Source organism: Anabrus simplex, chromosome 14 (genome assembly GCF_040414725.1).
Source record: "Anabrus simplex isolate iqAnaSimp1 chromosome 14, ASM4041472v1, whole genome shotgun sequence".
NCBI classification, from domain to species: Eukaryota; Metazoa; Arthropoda; class Insecta; order Orthoptera; family Tettigoniidae; genus Anabrus; species Anabrus simplex.
Window position 1 is genome coordinate 88,946,542 of NC_090278.1, and position 24,400 is coordinate 88,970,941.

The 24,400-nt window shown below is 38.0% G+C and overlaps 1 protein-coding gene across 1 annotated transcript in view; it reads left to right on the plus strand.

Annotated features, from left to right (window-relative positions):
- LOC136885661 (uncharacterized) overlaps positions 1-24,400 on the plus strand; it is a 220,675-nt gene that overhangs the window by 152,658 nt on the left and 43,617 nt on the right. Inside the window, exon 16 of the mRNA XM_067158354.2 lies at positions 10,756-10,809. Within this exon, the coding sequence (XP_067014455.2) occupies positions 10,756-10,809 (54 nt within the window). The remainder of the gene's footprint in view (positions 1-10,755; positions 10,810-24,400) is intronic.

Consider the following 24,400-nt stretch of genomic DNA (forward strand, 5'->3'; position numbering starts at 1 on the left):
TTTACATAATATTATTTAAAGTCTTATTCGGTTCATGTTTCGCCCTCCCTCAGGGGCATCATCAGCCGTGACTCAAACCTTAAAGTCATTGGTCAGGATCCTGAACAAATCTTATATGTTAGCAAAGATTTAAAAATTCTTATTATTTCATACTTGTGTGATATCTTGAAATTGATACAATTAAAACACCTAAAATCATAGTTGATACAAATCATTGCTAATGAAGAAAAACTTGATGATAAAAATAAACTTTCCTAAAATTAGAATTTGGTCATTTCTTTCTTATCTCTTGTGAGGTTTAGAATGTCTATGACTAAAATGAATCTTCAACTTTTTTACACACGAGCTGCTTAAAAATGTTCCGGTCTAGAAAGCCAAGAATAACGGCCGAGGGGATTCGTCGTGCTGACCACACGGCACCTCGTAATATGCAGGCCTTCGGGCTGAGCAGCGGTCGCTTGGTATGCCAAGGCCATTCAAGGGCTGTAGTGCCATGGGGTTTGGTTTGGTTTTTAAAAACATTAGTAGTCGTTTGTCTGATGACTTGTTCTATCTCGAAAAAGCATTTGGTTCCAAAGACCCTCCACGTTCCCCACCCCTACCTTTACACCAGTACACTACTAGAAGTAGAAGTGCCAGTCAGGCAGGCACATCCAGAGCAGCCAGACACGCCCAGCACAATTGAAGAAGTAAGTAACATACACACAGTGACCTCGTTTAAGTTTAGCTGTCTCGCATCACAAATCTTATTCTTCCATACCTTTCCTCACGTTACAGATAATTTTCAGTCATACTCCAGAAGTTAAGAGCCAACACCTAGCATCTGTGTCGAACGTCACCATTTGACCAACAATTTCAAACAACAGCAGTTGCATCTTCATAGTCGATCAAACATTTCAGCTAAGCTTTGTCAAGAACTTGTTCATTCATTTCATCACACATGACAGCAAGCTGGATTCATCCAACAAACATGTTATAACAACAGTAATTTTAACGTTGAATTTGATTGCAACTTAACCAATTGTACAGCTTAGATTCAAATGATGTCTCCACGACTAATGGTTTATGATAGTCTGACATTCACTCTTGATTGAGTTCATGTTAGGCTCTGGAATCAACTAGTAAAGCTTTTTCCAGATAGAACAAGTCATCATACAAATGACTTCTAACATTTTTAAGCAGCTCATGCGTGAAAAAGTTGAAGATCCATTTTAGACATTCTAAACCTCACAAGAGATAAGAAAGAAATTACCAAATTCTAATTTTAGAAATGTTTCCGTTTATCATCAAGTTTTTCTTCATTAGCAATCATTTGTATCAACTATAATTTTAGATGTTTTTATTTTATCAATTTCAAGATATCATACAAGTACGAAATAATAATTTTTAAATCTTTGCAACATATAAGGATTGTTAAGGATCCTGACCAATGACTTTATGGTTTGAGTCAAGGCTGATGATGCCCCTGAAGAAGGGCAAAACATGAACCGAATAAGACTTTATAATATTATGTAATGAAATGACATAAGTAGAAGAGTAAGCTTCAGTGGAACTTTTAAAAGTAGCAAAGATCATAATATGAAGATAAAGTTGGGATGCAAGAGGACAGATGGAGGCAAATATTCATTTATAAGACGAGGAGTGAGGGATTGGAAAAATTATCAAGGGAAATGTTTGATCATCTTCCAAGTTCGTTGAAAATATTTAAGAAGAAGCCAGGTAAACAATGATAAATAAATGTAAATATGAGGTAAACATTGATAGGAAATCTGCAACCTGGACGACTGTCCTAAATGCAGGTCATTGATTGATTGATTGATTGATTGATTGATTGATTGATTGATTGATTGATTGATTGATTGATTGATTGATTGATTGATTGATTGATTGAACCTCTGTAGAAAGATTTGTAACTGAATCTAGGCTTGTGGATCATAACATAATGATAGGAAATTCTATACCATCAACTTTCGTGTACCCTGTCTGCTGAAATTCTGATGGTGAGATGGTACTTGAAACATCTAACTATGGTGTTAGAATATGAAGACTTGAAACTTAATGATCATGGCCACCAAACAGGCTCTCGAACAAAATATTCAACCTAGAAAACCTAGAACAGGGACGTTAAGAAAGAAACTACTTTTCCATTTGCAAAAATCAAATGATCATAAATATTTCTTCCGGTCATGGCCATCTATCAACAGCTGCTAATTTTAGGGGGAAACCAGTCATAAGACAGCCTGCACGGTTGCTATGGTTAACTTCCGTCACACATTTTGTCGCGTTACATTACACAAATATTTGGATGACCCTCAGTCAAAAAAATGGAAATAATGAAGTCATTCTCTAAACTGAAGTTCTTTTCACTTTTCTTGGCCCTGGGGGTATTGAGTTGAATTGCAAATACTTGTAAAAACTTCTTTACTGGAATCTATCTTATGCATACTTGGATAGTTTACTCGGCTCGTGGGGGCTCGAAAGAACTGGGATTGGTGAGTAGATGTGAAGATTGTCCTTGTCTCCTCTTTATGTTTCTCCCTCTTCCCACATTCCTGTCACTTGCTCAGTCCAGTAGGTGTTCCTTTCCATGTTCCTGTGTCCCTGCACAAGTTAAGTCCAACCTGCGCTGGTGTATACAGGGAAGAAAGCCCTCATAAACCAACCATTTTGGAGATATGATATGATATCACATTTGCAATTGTTGTTTATGCTCTGTATACTGGCTGCTGCATTAAATGCTAACAGCGTCTTTTATTTGTAGGGGCATTTGAAACAGTTGTCAGGGCACCTCACACTTTTTCTGGGAATGGACATGCTAACATATAAGGTGCCATGGCAAATGTTGCTACAGATACAAGGCACTGTTGACATCCATTGTAGAGCCTTGTACCTGGGACGTAAAACACAAAAAATGTTGTCATTATTTTCCCTTATCCAGCTCCAGCTGGGTTGGGGCATTTATGGCACTTCCCCACTTTCCTCTTTCCTTCCACCATTCTTCTTCTGTAATTCTGTTCCATTCCAAGTTCCTCCTTCTTATACTGGTCTTGGTCAAGTCTACTCTGGATCTCCTTCTTGCTCTATTTCCCTCAAATTTAGCCTCATCGGCTGTTTCACTATTCTTCCCTCCTCCAAACCACCATCAGTCTGTTCTTCATTCAACTTTTCTACTCCAATTTCCTTCCTGACATATTCATTTTTTAATTATCTTTTCTATCACACTTTGTAGGAATTTTGATTCATTGTTTTGAATTTTGTTCTCCCCTCTTCTTCTAACTTCCCAGTTGTCTGCTGAATAACGTTGTAACAGTTGCAAATGTGATTATATTATATCTTGGAACTGATTGGTTTCCATGTTTATTAGGATTTTTTTTTTTTTTTTTTTTTTTTTCCTGTTTCAGTATCCTCTACTCACCCCTGAAGGTTGTACCCATAATTTTGAAACTTCCTGTTGTGACTTGATATGACACTTTTTTTTTTTTTTAACCAGTGCTTGAAAACCTATACAAATTCAGTGTATGAACAGACGTGTCAACTTCCTCCTCCTCTCCTGATCGCAGAAACTTATCTCCTTATTTTGAGAGCAGATTCAGTATTCCTGTATTTTTTGAAAATCCCAAGATTTTCCTGGTTCTTTAAGTAAATGGAGAGAATTTATGTTCTTTGGGCACTGGCAACTGGTGGTGTTCTTAAATATGACAGAATCTCTAACGTAATGCTTTTTATTTTGCTATTTCCACATAGCAATGCCAACTGAGACTATTTTTTAGCATATTTACAGGGGCAAAAATTTAAAGCTTACCAAAAAAGAATTCTGTAAAAAAAAATGTAAGCATAAAACTAGGTCAACAAGTACAGTGCTTTGAGCATAAATCTAGTTCAGAAATTTATAAAGAGGCCAAGGCAGTTACAATGAAGAGTCTTGTATTCTAAAGCTCAGATACATGCAGTATTTCAGTATTTATATCATAGATTATGAATAAATCTGATACATTTTATGCTCATTGGAACTTTAGACATTGGTCTTTTGTTAGGTCAGGAAGTACTGTACATTGTCACAATGGTTAGGTAAAGAAAATAAGAATGCTTGGACAGGCTTAATTTTTAATTTAAAAGGAAGGAAATTCTTTAGCTGCTTCTAGGAATGCACAGATCATTTTACATGTACTGTAGTTATTTGTTCCATCTTAGAGGATCAGAAGTGAATGTTATGAAGAAGCACAGGCTTCAGTGATATGGACATGTCATGAGAATGGACAATGGAAGAATGCAATTTAAAAAAAACTTATATCTCAAAGTGTGAAGTGTCTCGTTGGCTCCGCTACCAATGTGGCTGGTAGGTTATTATTATTATTATTATTATTATTATTATTATTATTATTATTATTATTATTATTATTATTATTATTATTATTATTATTATTAGGCCACCTGGTGGCCATGTTCGTTAAGACTTTGGAGGCAAAACTGACACCCCGTTTAGCCAGTTCGAGTCCCGTTGGTCAAAAAAAAATTCACCTTCAGAATGTTCGCCAGCAGGTAGGGGAGGTGGTGGTATACAATTTATAATCTCTAGATTGCGTACCAAAAGCCTAAATTAAATTCCAAACCTCTCCGCAGTGCTCGTATGGAGTGAGGGTATATGATGCTGTTCATGGTGATTTGTCTGTCGGATGGAGACGTTAAGCCTTGAACAGAGCCTTTGGTGCTATTCGACAGGAGTAGGCTATGTGCCAGCACTGGGTTTCACCCACTCCCTACTATCATATATTGCATCACTCGTTTCATCTCATTAACTCCTCTCATCTCATCATCTCATTAACTCCTCTCATCTCATTAACTCGTATTTATGAGGTTGATGTCAGGAAGGGTATCCGGTTAAAAAAAAAAGCCACGACAGATTCGTCTCATTTCATACCCGACCCCGTAGAGAAACGGGATAAGGGTTGGACAAACAAAACTATGATTAGTGTTATTATTACGAAAGATAAAAGATGATCATGGAAAAGACATTTCAAGTGTTAGGCAATGAGGGGTATAACGAGGATGGTACAAACAGAGAAGATACGAATAGCAATGTACAAGCAGTCTGGAAAATACAAGTACACTAGGGGATGGACAAGATAGATGTATTCAAACGCAAGACACAACAGATTAGGAATAGCACAGTACCAAAAATATCGAAAGATAGAACTCATTTCACAACATTACACAAAGGAAATATTACAAAGATCAGTGATGGTGACAATTTGGATTTCATCCGAATAACCTTTACATTATATGTGATAAAATTCATTTTTGGGTCCGTATTGAAAATATTTGTATTAAATAACACTTGTATGTTTTATTATTCATCCACCTATTCAGTACAGTACAATTTTAAAAATTAGGACATTGTCCTTATCTAAATTGTTAAAATGAAATTAATATATTAGATGGTACATGTTTTGCCTAACAATAGTAGGCATCATCAGCCATATTTTTCACCTTAGGATAGATCAGGTACCTGATTGGAAATAATTATCGCAAAGGGAACCAGGCCATATGAAAATTCTTCAAAATTTATAAGCAAATAAATAAAAATCAATATTGATTAACTTCAAGAACCAACGACCATTACCATTGCTCAACTTTCCATAAGTTTTTAACAATACACCATCTGACAACTAAATGGAATGTATTTTCTGATTTTTATTTTTATTGTAATATCTTTTAAAATGTCATCATCAAATAATTATCATGTTTTTAGACTCCAATATTATCACAAATATTCTCAAGTAACAGCATACTACATTTTATATTGTAATAGTTGTTCAACAATCTCCAATACATTTTAAACGACATAGTTTTTAACAGCATTCATAAATTATCCTAAGGTGAAAAATGTGGCTGATGATAGGTGAAACATGTACCATCAAATATATTAATTTCATGTCAACAGTTTTGATAAGGACAATGTCCTAATTTTTAAAATTGTGTTGTATTGAATAGGTGGGTGAATAATAAAACATACAAGTGTTATTTAATAACCTTTACATTACGTACATTAATAGAAATGGGAATTACAGGCACAAATAAGTTAGAATATAAACGTATTTGAACTCTTTTTGCAAGTTGCTTTACGTCGCACTGACACAGATAGGTCTTATGGCGACAATGGGACAGGAAGGGGCGAGGAGTGGGAAGGAAGCGGCCGTGGCCTTAAGGTACAGCCCCAGCATTTGCCTGGTGTGAAAATGGGAAACCACGGAAAACCATCTTCAGGGCTGCCGACAGTGGGGTTCAAACCCACTATCTCCCGACTACTGGACACTGGCTGCACTTAAGCGACTGCAGCTATCGAGCTCAGTGTATTTGAACTAGGCGCAAGTGTAATCTGGCCGCTGTACAGTTGTGCCAGTGAGTTGCATAAATTTTAGGGGTTCTCATAGTTCAGATCGCTAATATTTATGCAAATTTCACTGCAGAGCCGTCGTGTGGGTATATGACACTTGCGCCTTGTTCAAATACATTTGTGTTCTAACTTATTCGTGCCTTTAATTCCCATCTCTATACATTAAATGAAACAACCAGTTGTACAGCGTGAAATAAGAAACGTTAGGGAAGATATGAAAACAATAGAATAAGAGAATGAATTAAAGATCAACATTTTAAATTACAAAGTCCGGGTATACCATAAGAATTGACCTGACTAGAAAATAATGTGCTATTTTCAAATAGCAAGTTTTAGATAACTCTGACTGTAACATAGATGTAAACAGGTTCAAGATAAGACTTTTGAGCAGTAGAAAAATGTTGACACATTTTGAAGTACCAGAAGTTTTCTAGAGTATTGACAAATAGTTCATTTTCGCAAAGCTTCCAACAGTATTCCAAATAAAGGAATTAGACATCCAGCTGCTCCTTTATGGATACATAATAGAGTACAACCACTTGAGAACATAGTTATGCGAAGTTTACAATACCTCATGGTCAAATACTCAACTCCCATACTGAGGTGAAAATATACACCACCATAGCACAAAGATGTGGCCCTCTCTCCAACAGTCGAAGAAGCCTCGATGTAGCAGGCAAAGAGAGCTTGTTATATGGGTCACTTGGAGAAGGGAGGTACAGGGAAAGTAATGACACGTAGCACTAGAAATGCCGAGAACGTCCATGAAGAGTTGTAGTCTAGAGCCGCTGATGTCATCAGAGTCTGACACAGGCGATCGGCTAGCAGTAGTCGTGTAGCTGTAACGCTGTGCGGAGGTAGAATGCCGGGAAGAAAGCAGCTGAAAATGACATGCAGCAGAGGTGAGTCGACAATGTTACAAGTGGAAGGAAAAAGGTATTAAGATAGTAAGAAGAGGCCACACCCAGGAAACTGGAGTTGGAGAATGATAATGATGTGTCTTGCCAAACACCTACCTGTAATGGTGCGGTGTTTGAACCGCTACCAACAACCACCGATAAACATTCGCACATTTTAAATTTTTAATCATGATGAACATGGGGAAGTATGTGAGTAAGACAGGTGTGCAGAATGCATTCAAACTGTGATCCTCCATTCTCTCTAAGTCTTTCTGATGCTGCATTCATGGTGAGTAAAATGTACATTATGCCCAATAATTGAGACATGTTGAGTTACCTTCCTTTTTCCTGTCTCCATACCACCAGCCTGTCCTTACATCCTGTTTATTAATATAAGCTAACTCACAGCCAAAAGAGTAATAATATCCTTTAACTCATTGGCCCGAGCCACGGAACCGTTCCGTGCTTCATCTCGGTGGACCAAGTGCCGGACCACGGAACTGTTCCGTTGTCTCATTTTACTACTACATGATTCAACTTTTCCTCAAGAGATGGCAGAGTGGGTTGCATTTGTGATTTGTGTAGGTACTCTTTCTTTGCAATGTTATATGCTCTTTGCTAATATTTATCGATAGTGTGCTTGGTAATATTAGTTTGAAGTGGGCTATCTCCCGACTTTGAGATTCGCTTCTAAACAAGATGGCTGCCAGTATAGAACTGGTATTTACAGATATATAACCCCTTTTAGGAAGTAATGATGATTAGGAATGTCATTTTTTCAGTGAAATTAGTAGTAATATTAGTACTAGTGTGAGCAATGCCCCTGAAGAACAAATAGATGTGGAAATCGAAGAGGAAATGCAAAGAGAAGGCTGTGTTTCAGCTCAGCAGGCGGACTGTTTACGGACCAGTGATGCTAATAAAATAAAATGTTTTACTCTATTCCTTGTTCTGCAGTTTGTGGTATGAAAGCCTTTTGTTTTCATGTATATTTAAATCTGTAATGGTTTTGTAAGTAAGAAATTTCTCATGATATGAAGCGACACTATATTTCCTCCAAAATAATCCCAGCGCCAATGCAGTTTCAATCCAACAAATATGCAGGGCTCAATGGGTTAAAGTCCCAGTCCGAGAAGCACCAGACAAATTCTGATGCGGCTTTTGCCGTTGTAGAGAGCATTTATTTGGGAAAGTTTAGATTGAAAAACATTAATCTATGACAAAGGGGAGCCAAACAGTGACGATTTAAGTTTTAAAAAAAACCTGTTACCTGAGGACGTGCTTGGCTGATGCTGCGTAAACCATCAACAATAGACCTCCTTCCCCCCCCCCCCGAGTATATGTAGAAAAATTATTGAGCATAAAATATTCTACAAACAAATTTGGGAATGTACAGTGTTTTCTCCGGAATTTTTTTGTCGGCCGGGCGGCAGGAATGAAGAGCCGGGCAGATCACGTAAAAAATGAATATGATTAAAAAATTCATTGTATTTCCCCCCAGGGCATTAACAGTAATATTAGACATGTAAACTAACTGCAAAATTGAACTATTTTAATGTTATTATGGCGAAAAAGACATGAGAGTATTTTGAGCTTCAGGTGTCCTGTTGCTCATTCATAATCACTTAACACTGAAGCTTATCTCCCGGTTGCTGTGGAGTGCCATTCGGGTTTGTGACCTCCCATGGAATCGAGTGCTCGCATGGAATTCTGTACTAATCCGGACACCGCTCGTGCACGACACTATTTGATAGTAAAGCTAAACATTTAAACTTTTAATATAATTCATGCAGTTATGCTGAGAATAATGAAGATTTTTCATTTTTAAATAAATATATTTACAGTATTTACATTTTAATTTGGAGCACCCAGTGACTTAAGTATGTATTAATATTATGTAACTAGCACTTATCTAGTTTGTGTTAGTCGGGTGGTCTGTCCCATTTAAAAGGTCCTAGGGAGAACACAGATGTATATACTTGTCAGGAAAAATTAGCCCTTAATAAGGGCAACATGCAGTAACAAATCGTCCTTAAAATCAGTAACCATAACTCTCATAATCCATGTCAAAATGAACTGTTTATTTACCTCAAGTACCCAGCAATATATAATTTGTACGGATGATTTAGCAGTTTTAGGGACAGCGCGGAATATCCCATGGGGAGAAAGGAGCCAAGTTGACGGACAGACGGCTACAAGGGGCCCTGAAAAAACATTGCGCTAAGCTATGTATATACAGTATGTTCCGAAAAATGGGGAGATAATCGGGACTGGATAATACATCACTAAACAAAACAGAACGTCCCAATGTATGTACATCTTATGACTGATCGTTTATGGGTCATGCCTGTCTTTGTTGTCAGCTGATATGGAGGGGGTATTTTGTATTCATTTTGGTGTCCTGATTTAGGTCACATAGCCATCCAATCATTATGGGTTTGATGATTTCTCTTCTTCCCCTATGGCTGTGGTGATTACATCATGCACGATTCCCCACAACAGTAAAAAATGTGCTGTTCAGAAGACAAAAAGCCATCAGACTTGTGACACATTTTGAGCACTTTTTGTACTCGAACAAGGCTACAGCTGCTAGAAGTGGGTTATATGAGGTAGGGCTGTAATCAATAATTCCGGTATATCTTTGGAACGTCTGTATTTCCTTGTGATCGGTCATGGGGACGTTTTATGTTGTCTTGTGTTGTACATTCCATACCTCTTACTTTGGTAACATCGTCTATATCTCGAGGAAAACTGCTACTATTGTCTATCAGAAAAGCATGCAAGTCTTATTACCATGACTTGAAAATTATTTTGAGTCTTTGAACAATTCCTTTTTATAAATTTATATGATATAAACGTACAAATCAAGGTTCAATAGGTTACAACATGGTAAATTTCTGCTGTTATCCTTGGTGCTTCGCTCCAGCTGTAAAAGTCTAAGAAACAAGATAGAAAATTTTATTCTTCGCAGCGGTGTCTGGGAATCTGCCCATAACAATGGCAGCATTTCCTCGCTGGATAGCATTTCCTATATGCTGCCCCAGGAATTCAGTTAAACAAGGGTATCCCGTAATTCCTGATAATCGTTTGCCAATATCTGAAATGGCATTTTTAGCTTCTTGCTCTCAAGCCAGAATGGGCCGCTAGTAAAACTATGAACTTTATTCCTTTTCCATTCATCTCAGCTAGGCACCTACTTTATTTCTCTCCTTCCATACCTATTTTCAATATTGCCTAACCCCGGTCTGTCTCTAAAATGTTTGCCAGTTATTTTGGAGGTTATTATTATCAGAAGGATCTTGAGAGAATGGTATGTTCATTGTTTTTGAATGCTTTTTAGGAGTGCATGGTTTATGGCTTGTTTTTCTTAAGACCATTTTTGTTTTGTTTGTTATGCTCTTGTTTTGGTCATCTTGGTATTGTGTGCCTTTTTTTGTCTGTTCTATCCCTAAACTTATCTAGGTCACATCACAGTGAAAAATCTAGAGCAGGTGTGCGCCCGATACCAAAATAAAGGTACCGAAACTTCTTTGTTTTTTTAAATATACTGATGGTTTTTAGCTCTCGATTATCCATGAGAGTATTAAGATGATGATATACCTGTTTAAGAAGTTTTCCAGAGTGATTATTACTAATCTATCTTACATCGTATGTGAATGAATATTAGCTGCATTATAAGTTTGCTTCTCTAGTAAATATTAGAGATGGAATGCCATACCTTTGATACTTTTGATACTAATATCTTTAATCATTGGGTGCTACATCTGCCAGTGCTACGCACATCTACAACAGCGGTTATCAACCTTTGGGAGACCGCAGCCTGGTAAATGTGTTTGCTACAACATGAGGGCCCAGTCCCAACAGATTTACTCCTAAATACCTTTCCATCTTTTAAGTTCATACGTTTAACATACATGGTAATAATTGAAGTATCACCAGGCTGAGTGGCTCAGACGGTTGAGGCGCTGGCCCTCTGACTCCAACTTGGCAGGTTCAATCCTGGCTCAGTCCGGTGTTATTTGAAGGTGCTCAAATACGTCAGCCTCATGTCGATAGATTTACGGCACGTAAAAGAACTCCTGCGAGACTAAATTCCGGCACCTCGGCGACTCAGAAAAACCGAAAGACTAGTTAGTGGGACATAAAGCAAATAACATTAATTTAAGTATTGAGCGATTGGTGGAGTAACGTATCTGTTTGCAAGTATTAGGGAGATAGTGGGTTCGAGCCCTACTGTTGGCAGCCCTGAAGATAGGTTTTCTTTCCGATTTTCACAGCAGGCGGTACCTTAATTAAGGCTACGGCTGCTTCCTACCCCATCGTCGTCATAAGACCTGTCTGTGTCAGTGCAAAGTAAAGCAAATAGTATAAATAAATATGGCATAACATTCTAGTAGTTTTCTTCTCCTTTTGCCTATCCTTAAGATTGTTTTGCGGGCTTGAGTTGGATGCGTCACTAGTTGTTACTTCACAAATGCCTTCAGTATGGCATATCTTAATATCAGAATTAAGAAAATTTCCTGGTCTTCTATTCATCTTCACATTTAAACCTATATCAACCATCAGTCACCACTGATTTGCTTTTAAGTCCTTCATCCAGGTGGCAGATTCCCTATCACTTGTTTACTTTGTCTTTTCTTAAATGATTTCAAAGAAGTTGGAAATTTATCAAACATCTCCCTTGCTGAATAATTCCTCTCCCTATAAGTTATAACGGACTCACCACTCACCAATGGCTTCAACTTCTGAGATCTACTATGGAAACTAAATTAGGGTCTTCGTCTCAGTATGGGTTTCATTATGAAATGCATTTTTGCTATCCCGGCCGCTACTATTATGCCTGAGGCCTCCACTAACTTCCCTTTTCACCTGTAGAATATTCTGGATTCATCTCATACCTGTGCTAAGCTCCCCGGTCACGTGACATATTCTCTCGATGTTTCCAATGATGCAACTGCTCCTAATTTGCTTTCCATGTGTTGAGCCGCCTTGTATAGCCTTCTCAACCACATATATACTGAGCCTTGCACCTTGCTTATACTTCATTCTGTGAGTGTGCCATGGAGCGAGTCTTAGCCTCGTTGGCCTGCTGATAAACGTAGAATTCGGTCCACCTGTTCTATATCATCTTCTCCGGGGTCTTAGTTATTATCGGGTCACTATGGATACTTACTCAAGGCTCCTTCCATTTCTACCTGTTCAGTCGACCTTGTCTATCTTTCTCATGTAGTGGTTTCTACCTTATACTACTGACAGGTGAATTTCCTTTTGCGTGTAATTGTATAGCGCAGTATTGCAGAATGTTTTCTAGCCAGTAAATTGCATCAACACTAACAGGACTACTCTAAGAAACTTCAACTGGTTTTATTTTGAACCGCATGCTCTGGTCTGTGAGTATGGGACATGTTTCTACTCCTTTCACCGGTTTGTTTAGTGAACATGTTCATCTCTTTACACAGAGACTTTTCTCATGAGCTGGACTCTTATGTTGGAGAATATTGGCCTCAGTTTATTCTCTTGAATTCCAAATGTATTTTCATACTATGACTTTTTGTACTTTTAAAACTACCACTCAAATTTATACGTCTACTAATGGCATTCCACACCATCTCTCCACCAACAGCTTGGAACAACACGACACTTGGCTTTTGAACCAAGCCCTTACACTCTGTGATGCGAATGTGCGAAGAGACAATGTTCATTATGACAATTCAATGTTGAGAACTGGGTAAGGACTGCCTTAATCTTCAGTGTAAGTGAAAGATTTTTTGTATGTTACCAGGTAACTGGTCACTAACATTTGCAACACAGTTGTTTCTTAAGGTGGATTTTGGAATTTAGTGTTCAGAGACTACCTGGATCAGCACTTTTTGACACAATCACAAAAATGATTCTCCAAAGAATATTTCCAAAAACATCTGTTAAAATATTTATTTATGAAAAATGCTGCGTCTCCTTCATTTCCCGTTTCCAGTCTTCTCAGTCGGTTGTGAATTAACGACCTCCACAGACCTCTATAGACGGTGCAAGAACTTTTTTCTTCTTTCATTCTTCTTTTCCATAAATGGTTTTACATGTGAATATAATCAGCACTGACGTGGCAAGCAGAATTTTTCTGTAAGGTATCAAGCTCGATACTGTGGTGGGTTGTCATGCTCCTTAGAAGTAAAGCTACTAAATTTATTAGACTACTATTTGAATTGGTTCATAAAGAAAGGGCATCAGATACTTTTTTTTTTTTTTTTTTCCGATGTTGAGTTAACATTGAATTCTCATCTCGAATGGTCGTCACATCATTTTATAAAGAAAAGAGATAAGTCCAGCCTCTCCTTCACTGTGATATTGTGATTGGAAAGTTAGCGTTTTGTAAAGGAAGGGCATCAGTCCAGACTAAAGCCCTACTTTTATGCTCGTTGGCCACTACTCGTTTCTGAGAATACGTATTCTCGGAAACTTTTGTGCTATTCAGTTGTAAACCTCTTTTATCAAGAAAAGTCATTAGTCTACAAGATTTAAAAAATCTGTATAATTCAACTACTGATGTTAAATACATTAAATATGTTCAGAGGAATCCTAATATGCATTCTTTATTTAATAGTAACAATTTTTACATTTCTATAATGATAGTAAAATGTACAGATAGTTTTTCTTGATTTCCCAACAGTTAGCTAAAATGGACTGAAGCCCTTTCTTTATGAACCAATTCATTTTTACTTCATGTAGTTTCTACACACACGCTTCTTTGATTGAGTATACAACCTTATGGCACATCAAACTGCTGCTGTCCTACAGGGGTGACTCAACCAAACACGTTTCTTTATAAATCACTCAGGATTATTCTTGTAAACATGTTTCCCCAAAAATAAAGCTAGATAGTTCATTGCATATGTACTAATAAAAGATATAAACCCCATGGAAACTCGACAACATGTATATCGTCCCCAGAGCTGTTCACCCGTCTCATGACTGTCTCGTAACTGCCTCGCACTAATTTGTGGCCTACTCTCATTTGCTCAGCTTCTCTCTCTTTATCTAGGCTGTTTGCAGTTCCAGTTCATTCCATGTGCTTTCTCCATTGTTAGCCAGCTTCCAGAATCTTCTAGAAAGCTGCGTTATTGTGAGCTGTAACAGTTTACTAGGTCTGTTTTACTCGCTGCTGGTCCCATCCATATTGTCGCCTCTTACCGGTTCCCTGCACTCCCAGTCTTCATTGTCACAGTATTTTGCTAAGTTGTATGCAATATATGCAGAAAGTAGGAACATGAATAGGATAAACACAGTGTAACATGGGCTTCAGAAGAGGGAGCAATAAAACAAATGAAAACATTTTAAAAAAGAGTCGACATTTTTATACGCGGCCGTCTCCACATACGGGTTCTCTCCTTGTCAGTCCCATTTCTTCTACATCAGTTTATTTTCAACCCCCAGCAGGCTCATTTCTACTTACCAGCTTAATCAGGTGAGTAGGCATCCACACTCCCATCATTCGGCTTATGTGTGAAAGTGGTGAAGTGGTTAGTGTGATTAGCTGCCACCCCCAGAGGCCCGGGTTCGATCCCCGGCTCTCCCACAAAATTGAAAAAGTGGTTCGAGGACTTGGAACCAGGTCCACTCAGCCTCGGGAGGTCAACTGAGTAGAGGGGAGGGGTTCGATTCCCACCTCGGCTATCCTCAAAGTAGTTTTCTATGGTTTCCGACTTCTCCTCCAAGCAGATGCCGGGATGGTACCTACTTTAAAGCCACAGCCGCTTCCTTCACGCTCCTAGCCTTTTCCTATTCCATGATCACCATAAGACCTATCTGTCGGTGTGGCGTAAAGCAAATTGAAATTGACAACTAAAAAGTAAATTTTAAGTGTTCTGTTACTCGGGAAACTTATGTTACCTTTTGATTCGTTTCTGGCCTTTTTGGCTTAATAGAATAATTTTTATTTTATTTGACATTTCTTTCCCATTTAATTTGTTCAGACAGGATGGTTACCTAGTTGTGCTTCCTCTTAAAACAAAAATCACTACCACTACCACCACCACCACCACCACCACCACCAGTGTTGACTTCTCAGGCTGAAGGCTTCTTAGGTGCTCAACTGTCACTACTGAGGAGGCATACTAGGGAAGTAAGGGTTGAGATATTTTCCTGTTTTCATCACCAAGTCCGAAGGTGCTGTTATAAATCAGTCTACCAAGCCCACCAACCAAACCTGTGAGCACTGACTGGCAACGTTAAGAATGGCACTACTAGCATTGCTCATACCTCAGTCACTTTCATATTGTCAAAGGCAAGGATGAGACCGAGACAGACAGAGAAATAAAAGTAACAACTTAATAAAGATGGTAAAATACGCTGTTTCTTTGCTATGTAAATATTGAGTACTTTTTATTGTGACTACTTTTGAAAACAACAGGAAATATCACAAGTATGAAGGAATGGCATTATCCCATCTCTAAAAATACCCCATAATGTGTATTTCAAAGCTTTGCATCTGGTGGCTGTAATAATATGTGCAATGACATCTACTCTTGTGTGAACAAGAAAGTGGAAAAATATTTTTGAGTACTTTTAAGAATCAGTAATATCTTTCTGGTTGCTCAGATTAGCGTACAATTTTCATTTGGATGTTGTTATACTTTGTTTTAGCTACCTCCAACTAAAGGTTGATGCTCATTCCATGTTGTGTTAAAGACTTAATATGGTATACTATCTTCTTCCTAGCGTTATTCCCGCACTGTGGCGGGGTCCGCTTGCCGGCACATCTGTCTCCATTTCGCCCAATCCAAGGCATCCTCGTGGGTGACACCCACATACTCCATTTCCTCCCTGATGCAATGCATCCACCTCTTCTTGGGTTCACCACATAGTCTCTGCCCACCAGGGTCAAGGCGCATGGCAGTCCATGCCACCGAGTACCACGTGTCCATACAAACTAAGCCTGGTTTCCCACAGTTTTGCCCCAGTTGGCACAATTCCCGTTCTTCATCAAACATTATTGTTCATGGCATGGTCAAATCGCATTAATCCAAGACACCGCCGGAGCATTCCTATTTTCACCATATGCAGAATGTGCTCGTGCTTTGCTGTTGCCGGCCAACATTCTGACCCATTGAGGGTGACTGAGTGCACTACAGTTCTGTAGATCTTCAACTTAATAATAATAATTTTTTTTTTTTTTTTTTGCTAGTTGCTTTTACATCGCACCGACACAGATAGGTCTTATGGCGACGATGGGACAGGAAAGGCTAGGAGTGGGAAGGAAGCGGCCGTGGCCTTAATTAAGGTACAGCCCCAGCATTTGCCTGGTGTGAAAATGGGAAACCACGGAAAACCATTTTCAGGGCTGCCGACAGTGGGGTTCGAACCTGCTATCTCCCAAATACTGGATACTGACCGCACTTAAGCGACTGCAGCTATCGAGCTCGGTCTTAATAATAATAATAATAATAATAATAATAATAATAATAATAATATAATAATAATAATAATAACGATGATGATGGTGGTATCTATGGTGAATTTTAATGATGAAGACGCACACCCAGTCTCTGAGCCATCGAAATTAACCAGTGAGGTTAAAATCGCCGACTCGGCCAAAAATCAAACCCAGGAACCTCTGGACCAAGGGCCAGCACACTAACCATTTGGCCATAGAGCCGGACATCGATCACACAGGACCTGTCACTTGTCGCCAGTTCAGCCAAGTGGTGTTTACATGTGCACGAGCATCTAGAACACTGGCACTGTCACTGGGAGCCGAGGTACTTCCTTCACGATGCTGATGGTTCCATCGGTTTGGCATAGATGTTCCATATTCTCTGTCTTCTTGGTAGTGGGGTGAAATGAAAATTGATTGAGGCAATCATTCCACTGTTGTATTTGCCCTTAGACGTTCTCACGTTGTGCATTCACCAAGAAGAAATCGTCGGCATAGAGGAGAGTCCATGGATGAGGTGACTGGAGGTAAAATATAGCAAAACAAAGCCATCTGTGTACAGGCCCTGGAGACCTTGGGAGGTTACTGACTGAATATCATAAAAGCATTCAAGCTCTTTAAGATTTTTCACTTGTGAAATTACCAGCATTTCACACCGGTGTGGCTGGCATCTGACCTTAAAACTGGGCTTGAACAACATGTACTGCCAAGCCCAATTGGGAGATAAGGTCAGGAAAGAGAAACAGTTAGAGAAAATTAGCTATCAAAAAGAAATAAAGATGAGGTTCCAAGGGTTTGTGCTGTTGGCCCTTATTTAATGACAATATGACCCTTCAAATTTAACAGCCTGCATACCTGTTGGCAATTTGCGTGCGAGTATCTGTAGCCTAGTGGTCTAATGGTCAGTGTTCCTAACTTTCAAGGAGGCATCTGAGGAGGCACCTCATTTTTACTTATTTTCATCTCTGTCCACACGGGCTTCGAAATGCGCATATTAACAGGTTTCCTTTTTTCTGGAAAAACATAGGGATATCAAAAAGCAGAAAATGGCTTGTGATGTCAAAATTAAGCTTTCGGTCTAAGACTGAACCTGAATGGAATGATAGAGCAAGACGGATATGCAGACGCTGTGCAAGTCGTATGCAGTGAGTAGTACTTTGAGAGAGAGAGAGAGAGAGAGAGAGAGAGAGAGAGAGCGATCGACAATGTAATCCCAGGTCTTTACTTTGTTAGATAATAACTTTCCCCATTAATTTGTAATTGTCTTGTTCTAATTAAACCAAAACTTAAATAATAATACATATTATAAATTAAAAAGACAGTAATTCTTATTTACTTATGTTTCTTTTAAAATGGCGAGTGTTTTAAAAGTTTTAATATGTGCTAACTATTATGGATTGCCAATAATTATTAGGGATTTCGCCTCACTGTTAACGAGAAATTAATACAGAAAAGTGAAATTATCACAAAAGTATTCTACAAACAAGGAAATATGTCAGTGGTGTTTGTTTCTATGCACACTGGTTGATCAGCATACGTATTGGAATAACACTTCCATTTGCTACAGGAACAGGTGGGATCTTATTCTTAAGCTTTTGAACACTAACCCATACGTTTCTGTTACGAGTGTGTGCGCTCACTCACGCCAATTCCAAGTATAGGGTCCCTGATGACCGCAGGCATTAGATTGACTGATGGCTCGGAGCATCACTTGTATGTACCATGCCCCACTAAATTTAATGCACGGAAAATGAGGATGCCCCAGGGAAAACATATCTAGGTTACTAGCGGGTCTGCTGATTGTATCTATGAGCTACATCATAAACTCAATTACTAATACCCCATCTGGGTGAATCATCTTGGCTTTTTCTGACATTTTTATAACCACTACTGCAGTGGAGAGATGGAGATCAAGTGAAACTTATGTTCTTGTCTTTTTCTCTTGCTTCATTCATTCACCACTGATCTGCATTTAGAGCAATCATCCAAGTGGCCGATTTCCTATCAGTTGTTTACCGAATCTTCCTTCTTCTTCACCACCTTTTCTCAACATTAGTGGTCAGCTGCCTTGATTAGTTTCCTACACATTTTTCAGTACACGCTGGCCATTTTGTCAGTTCTTTGCTCATGATGTCCTTCTCAACATCCTCCTTGCTTTCTTGATAGGCTCTTCCTCACAGCATGGCATGCCCGAACCATCTTAACCCTGCTTCTCTGATGACTTCCCTAATATTTGCCATTCCAGCCTTTATTCTTGTCTTTAGTTTGTAGCCTGTCATTCACAGAAAGCCATCTTAGCATCCTAATTTCCATTCTCTTCAGATGATTTTCCTTTTTTTTTTTAAATGTAGATCTACATGTGATAACTGCTCTTACAACAGTCGTATGTACATTTACCTTCAAATATTTTGTCATCTTCTTATCACGTATCACTCCAGTCACATCTGTCCATTTGTTTCACCCAGCTTTTACTCTGGCTTTCATCTCTGATTCATTCATGGCCAGCCTCTGCACTCAATACAGGGTTGTCCGAAAAAAGATGTTACCAGTTATATGGGAGTGACTTTTATGTGAATAACATAACACACTATATACACAATTCCAAATGAAGCTAGTACACTCTTTCAACCTGTCCTTCTTCGTTCTCAATGCATGTGTAAAGTCCATAGATCGTTCACACATTGCCGTAGGTATAGAGCTTGGAGGATCCTTCTCAAACCATTTCTTAAATGTTTTTCGTACTACTGCGGGCAACACAAACACTTCCATCCAAGCTACTAGCTTCCTTCTCTCTTCCAAAGTCGGATGGCCGTATCTTGTCTACAACCAAAGAAAAAATATAAGATGTAAGATCATGTAGTACCAAATAAATGGTAACATTGTTTTTTGACAATCCTGTATTCTAAATATCTGCCTGGGTCAGCTTTGTAGTATCCATAATATTGATTTCAGCTATTTATTTGTCTACTTTGATGTTAAATGCTTTATTCTTTGCTTCCTCTTTCTGTAAACAAATTAGGATTTGTCCTCTTAAACTTCCATTTTATCTTCATATTGTGATCTTTTCTACTTTTAAAAGCTCCACTCAAGCTTATTCATCTACTTATGTCATCCCATGCCATCTCTCCACTGACAGCTCAGAAAATAGTTGAGTAGCTCATCTCCTTTCTCCATAGTCTTCACTGCCCAAAGAATGCAACATTTTTGTAACACTACTTGTTTGTTGAAAATCACCCAGAACAAATTGTTCTGCTTTCCTTATGATCTTTCCCAGTTCTGGAAGAACCGTACTCTAATTGAGGTCTACGCATTGACTTACACGCCCTCTCCCTTTACATCCTTACTAGAACGCATAAATACCCTCACAGTTTTCCATATCCTTTCCTGAAGTTTCATAAATCACTTCCATTTGCCATAGAATAAGTTAGTGCAGGTTACGGTTGTAAGATATAGCGTGCTTATGTATGATCTTGAAACAAATACATTGTGAATTAATTAAAACATGGGACACGTTTTTGTTTTGTAACTAGTGGAGAACATTACACTTCATATTTTGCAAACAAAAATGTATACTCAGTGTTTTTTTAAGTCAAAGTGACAATCCGGAATGCAGAAGACCGTAGACATTAGCGACTGTTAGTGGACTCCGTCGAATAGTAAAGTAAGTGCGAAATCACAATGCTCGGACAAGAGTTATGCGACTGACAAGGGAAAGAAAAAGAAAGTGGAAACGAGAGCTTGTCGAGATGCTTGATTGGTAGTCGGGAACACTGACCAGATGCACAGAGGGTAGGCATGTGAAGGAAGGACATCCAGTCTTAAAACCGGGCCGTACTTGCATCAAGTGCCGAGCCCAATACACTGGGCAAAGGCCAGAAAGAAGATTCAGAATGAAATGCAGCCTGTATGAGATGTTACTGACTTGTAAAAGTACAAAAATATCTTCCAACAGATTCTGTAAATAGCTTTGGTGGCTGGTGTAAAACACTTGCTTTTTACTCAAAAGAACCCTGAAAATGTTAAGTTTGTTAATCTTGAAATATTCTGAATTCTCTTGAGTTTTTTACTTTTTTTAAAAAATAAGATCTTTGGTTTCCATCCTCAGAAGAAACCATGGATGTTGGAATGATTGAACTAAATGCCAGTGTTGTGACTATCACTATGTATTGTGTCTTACGAAAGCAAGCAGAGAGATATACATTACAGATGTTATGGGTATAATCTTGGTTGCTTCGGAGAGGACATTCAAAAAGAAAGTAAACCTTCGCAAAACTATATGAATAAGGGTGCTGTGTCTCATTTCACAAGGTTTAATGGGAGAGACTAATGAAATATTGGCCTAGAAATGACCCAAAAGCCAAAAATGATGTTTTGATGCTAGTAGATAATTTGAATCTTGGGGCCTTTGGGGATTCGTTTTTCTTGTGGACGTAATTTTAAGGGTCCTGTGGAGATGTTTGAATCACACTTAAGCGTCCCTTTAACTGGAAATGCCCATTTCACTGAAGATGGTATTCAGATTTTTAAAAAAAAATATATATATATATATATATTAGCTTTGATATTGGCAGGAAATATTTTAGGGCAACTTAAACAAGCCAACTGCACTATAATTTGGTACTTTAAAGAGAGCAGCTAAGAAAATTAGAGTGAAATCTGAAATTAATGTTAATGTAGGGCTTTCTTCCAATGTAAATTACAGTAAAAGTAACTTGTCTAGAATTCAAAATGTTCCCTCTGCAACTGTTTTAACTTGATTGCCTTCCAATTTTGCACACAGGTCCACTCATATAGCACAGGTAATTTTTTAATATGTATTTTAAAAATAGTTGGCACCGGTAGTTTTCAGAAATATTTAGCTTTAAAAGTATTTTTTTAAACATCTTATATTGTTTAAAATGTAACGATTGCACTGAAATAATACTGCAGTCCTTTCCTAGGATATTAGAAATTTGACCATTCTTAACCTTTTCTCTGCTAACATGTTGAGCGACTATCAGAACCCTCTGTGCTGAAATGTTTTAATATAATGTCTAAAAATATAGTATGAAATGAAGTGAGCGAAAATAACAATAAATGTTGTCTGAAGTGGCATAAGAATTCCAGAATACGTTTCAATTTTATTATTTTTTGCATAAAAATTAAGCACAGAGATAATGAGGGTTGTCCATCAGAGCCAAAATTTCTGTACACTATCCTAAGAAAAGTTTGATATTCATTCATTGGTATCTGAATAGTCATTGTCCAGCTCAAGAGTATTCACAGCTTCTATAAGTTCGAACTCTGAAAGCACACTCTGCCCACTACTTGAAGACATTTTTACAAGTCCTGGACACAGGTGCATTTCGGGATGGCCAGTCTAGTTTGTGTACTGAGCTGAGTGGATTATTTCAGATATTCAACTGCAGATAGTGTTAAAATTGTGTCAGCTTTTTGGCTTATGGTCCATTATGTTCTAAAAGATATAGCTTGCTGCCACTCAAGTTTGAAAACCAAAGGATAAAAGGTATCTATCATTTTCCTTTTCATAAATTTAGCTGAAGTTGTCGACGAGATATCTTGAGTGCTGCAAAAATGTGACATACTACCGCGCACTAGATATCTCGGTTATAGCAGTGTAAGGGTTAAGGAAGATGTGACATTTACAGTAAATGTAGATATCAGTAGGATCCTCAGAAGACATTGGTTTTGCCAAATTAGAAAGCAGAAACCCTGAAAGTTTTATTTATCCGGTATTCAGGAGATAGTGGGTTTGAACCCTACCTTCAGCAGCCCAAAATGTGGTTTCCCATTTTCACGCTAGGCACATGCTGGGGCTGTACCTTAGTTAAGGCCACGGCTGCATCCTTCTCTGTTCCATCGTCACCACAAGATCTATCTGTGTTCGTGCGACGTAAAGCAACTACATCCCAAGTTCCAAGGCTGTCTTGACCCTTAACAGAAGTGTAGGTATGGCTGCATATTCTCCTTAAGAGTCTGCCATCCCATGCATTGGGGCTGAAGTTTGTGATCAGAGGGCAGTTATTGTTTTTCAGGAATTTCTGACTGACTATATTAGGATCGTCTGACGAGATGTCAGTAAGTGGTGCGAAGGGGTAAGCATGTTTGCCGCCTATGCGCCTGTCTCGAGTCTCTTGCGAATTGAGGTGCCGTCCAGAAGTTTCAAAGTGGTGTGGTAATTATACCTTAGTTACATATTTACTGTATGTACTGCATAACAAACATTTTGATTATGAATATGCATTGATTCATTGTGTCATGACTGATGTTTGTAGCTAAGAGTGTAGTATCTGTTACTCATGCCGTACCTACAAGCTGCCACGACTTCTCATGAGACGCAGATATTTAAAGATAAGAATTTCATAATGTTCCATATTGAACTGAGTTCACAATTAAACTGAAATAAGATAAATAACGGATCAACCTATTCAATACAAGTGAATACATACATGAATTAAAAAGGACAGACACTCAATTGTACTGTAGAATAAAGTCCACGGTAGGAGTGTGTATTTGTGTGAGCTAATCTTGTAAACCATGGAACATTTTGATGCAGTTACCAACGTGTAAATATATGAAAAAATCCTTGGCAAAGGGAGCCATGCAGTGGCTATTTTGGGGAAGGAAGTCAACAAAAAAAATGAACATCTGATTTTTTGCGACTTAATCTGCCTAAACCTTCAGCGATAGATCCCAAGTATCTGAGGAAAAATTGTTGAGTGTGAATGAATAGTTCTACAAAAAAGTTCTAAATGGTATAATACGTATCTGTGAAAGGTAGCCCGCAGTAAGGAAGGGTTTGTTTTTTTTCCATAGTTTGCAGTAAAGGATTAACCTTAAAAATACAAATCATATTTTGAGATTAATCACATTAACTTTATAAAAACAAATTGTTCATTCATCTCACCGTTCTTGTTTTAAGATAAGAATGCCCTTTACAGTATGTTATTTTCATGAATGATTTGGGAGTTATTTCTCTAAATGTGTAGGAATAGTTTAAATATCACATCAGGGAAATGGAGCAAGCTAACAGGCAGGTGCCCAGAATAGCCTTAGAAAAATACTGCACAGGGCGAGGTGTCTTTGTCAGGAGGAAAAAGAAGTAATGTCGTCTGTTAGAAAATCTCAACAGGCCTGTCGCCATAAATTCATGTTCTTGTTCATTAGTGTATAAATTCTCTATTTCTTTAAGATAATCGACAGCAGTTTTTTTTTTTTAAGCATATATGTACACCGGTTTACAGATAAAGGGGAGAAGTAGGGTGAAGAGATAATGGCTTTGTAGAATGAAATATATCTTTTAGTTTCCTGAAAATATAATTTTTTCTTGTGTGTGTGTTTGTTGATGCCAAATTGGACATACACTTTCATTTGTTGAATAGAATGAATTAATATTCATATATCAGATGCAGAGCTAAGGTAAGTAGATAATAATCAAAGAATGTTTTCAATAAAAAGAGTTCTTAATCATAACCAAGGAAAATACATTTTTTCATGGGACTAGTATAATTTTAGATCCTAATTTATGGCATTAGCTATTGGTAAGAAATAGCATACCAACTTGGAAGTTATGGAGAAAAGGGTATGTTGATTTTAATTCGACTAGGTCTTTGTGTTCATATACTTTAGTGCCTTGAGGCAAACTACAGCAATATTATTTTTGTAGCATATATATACAAG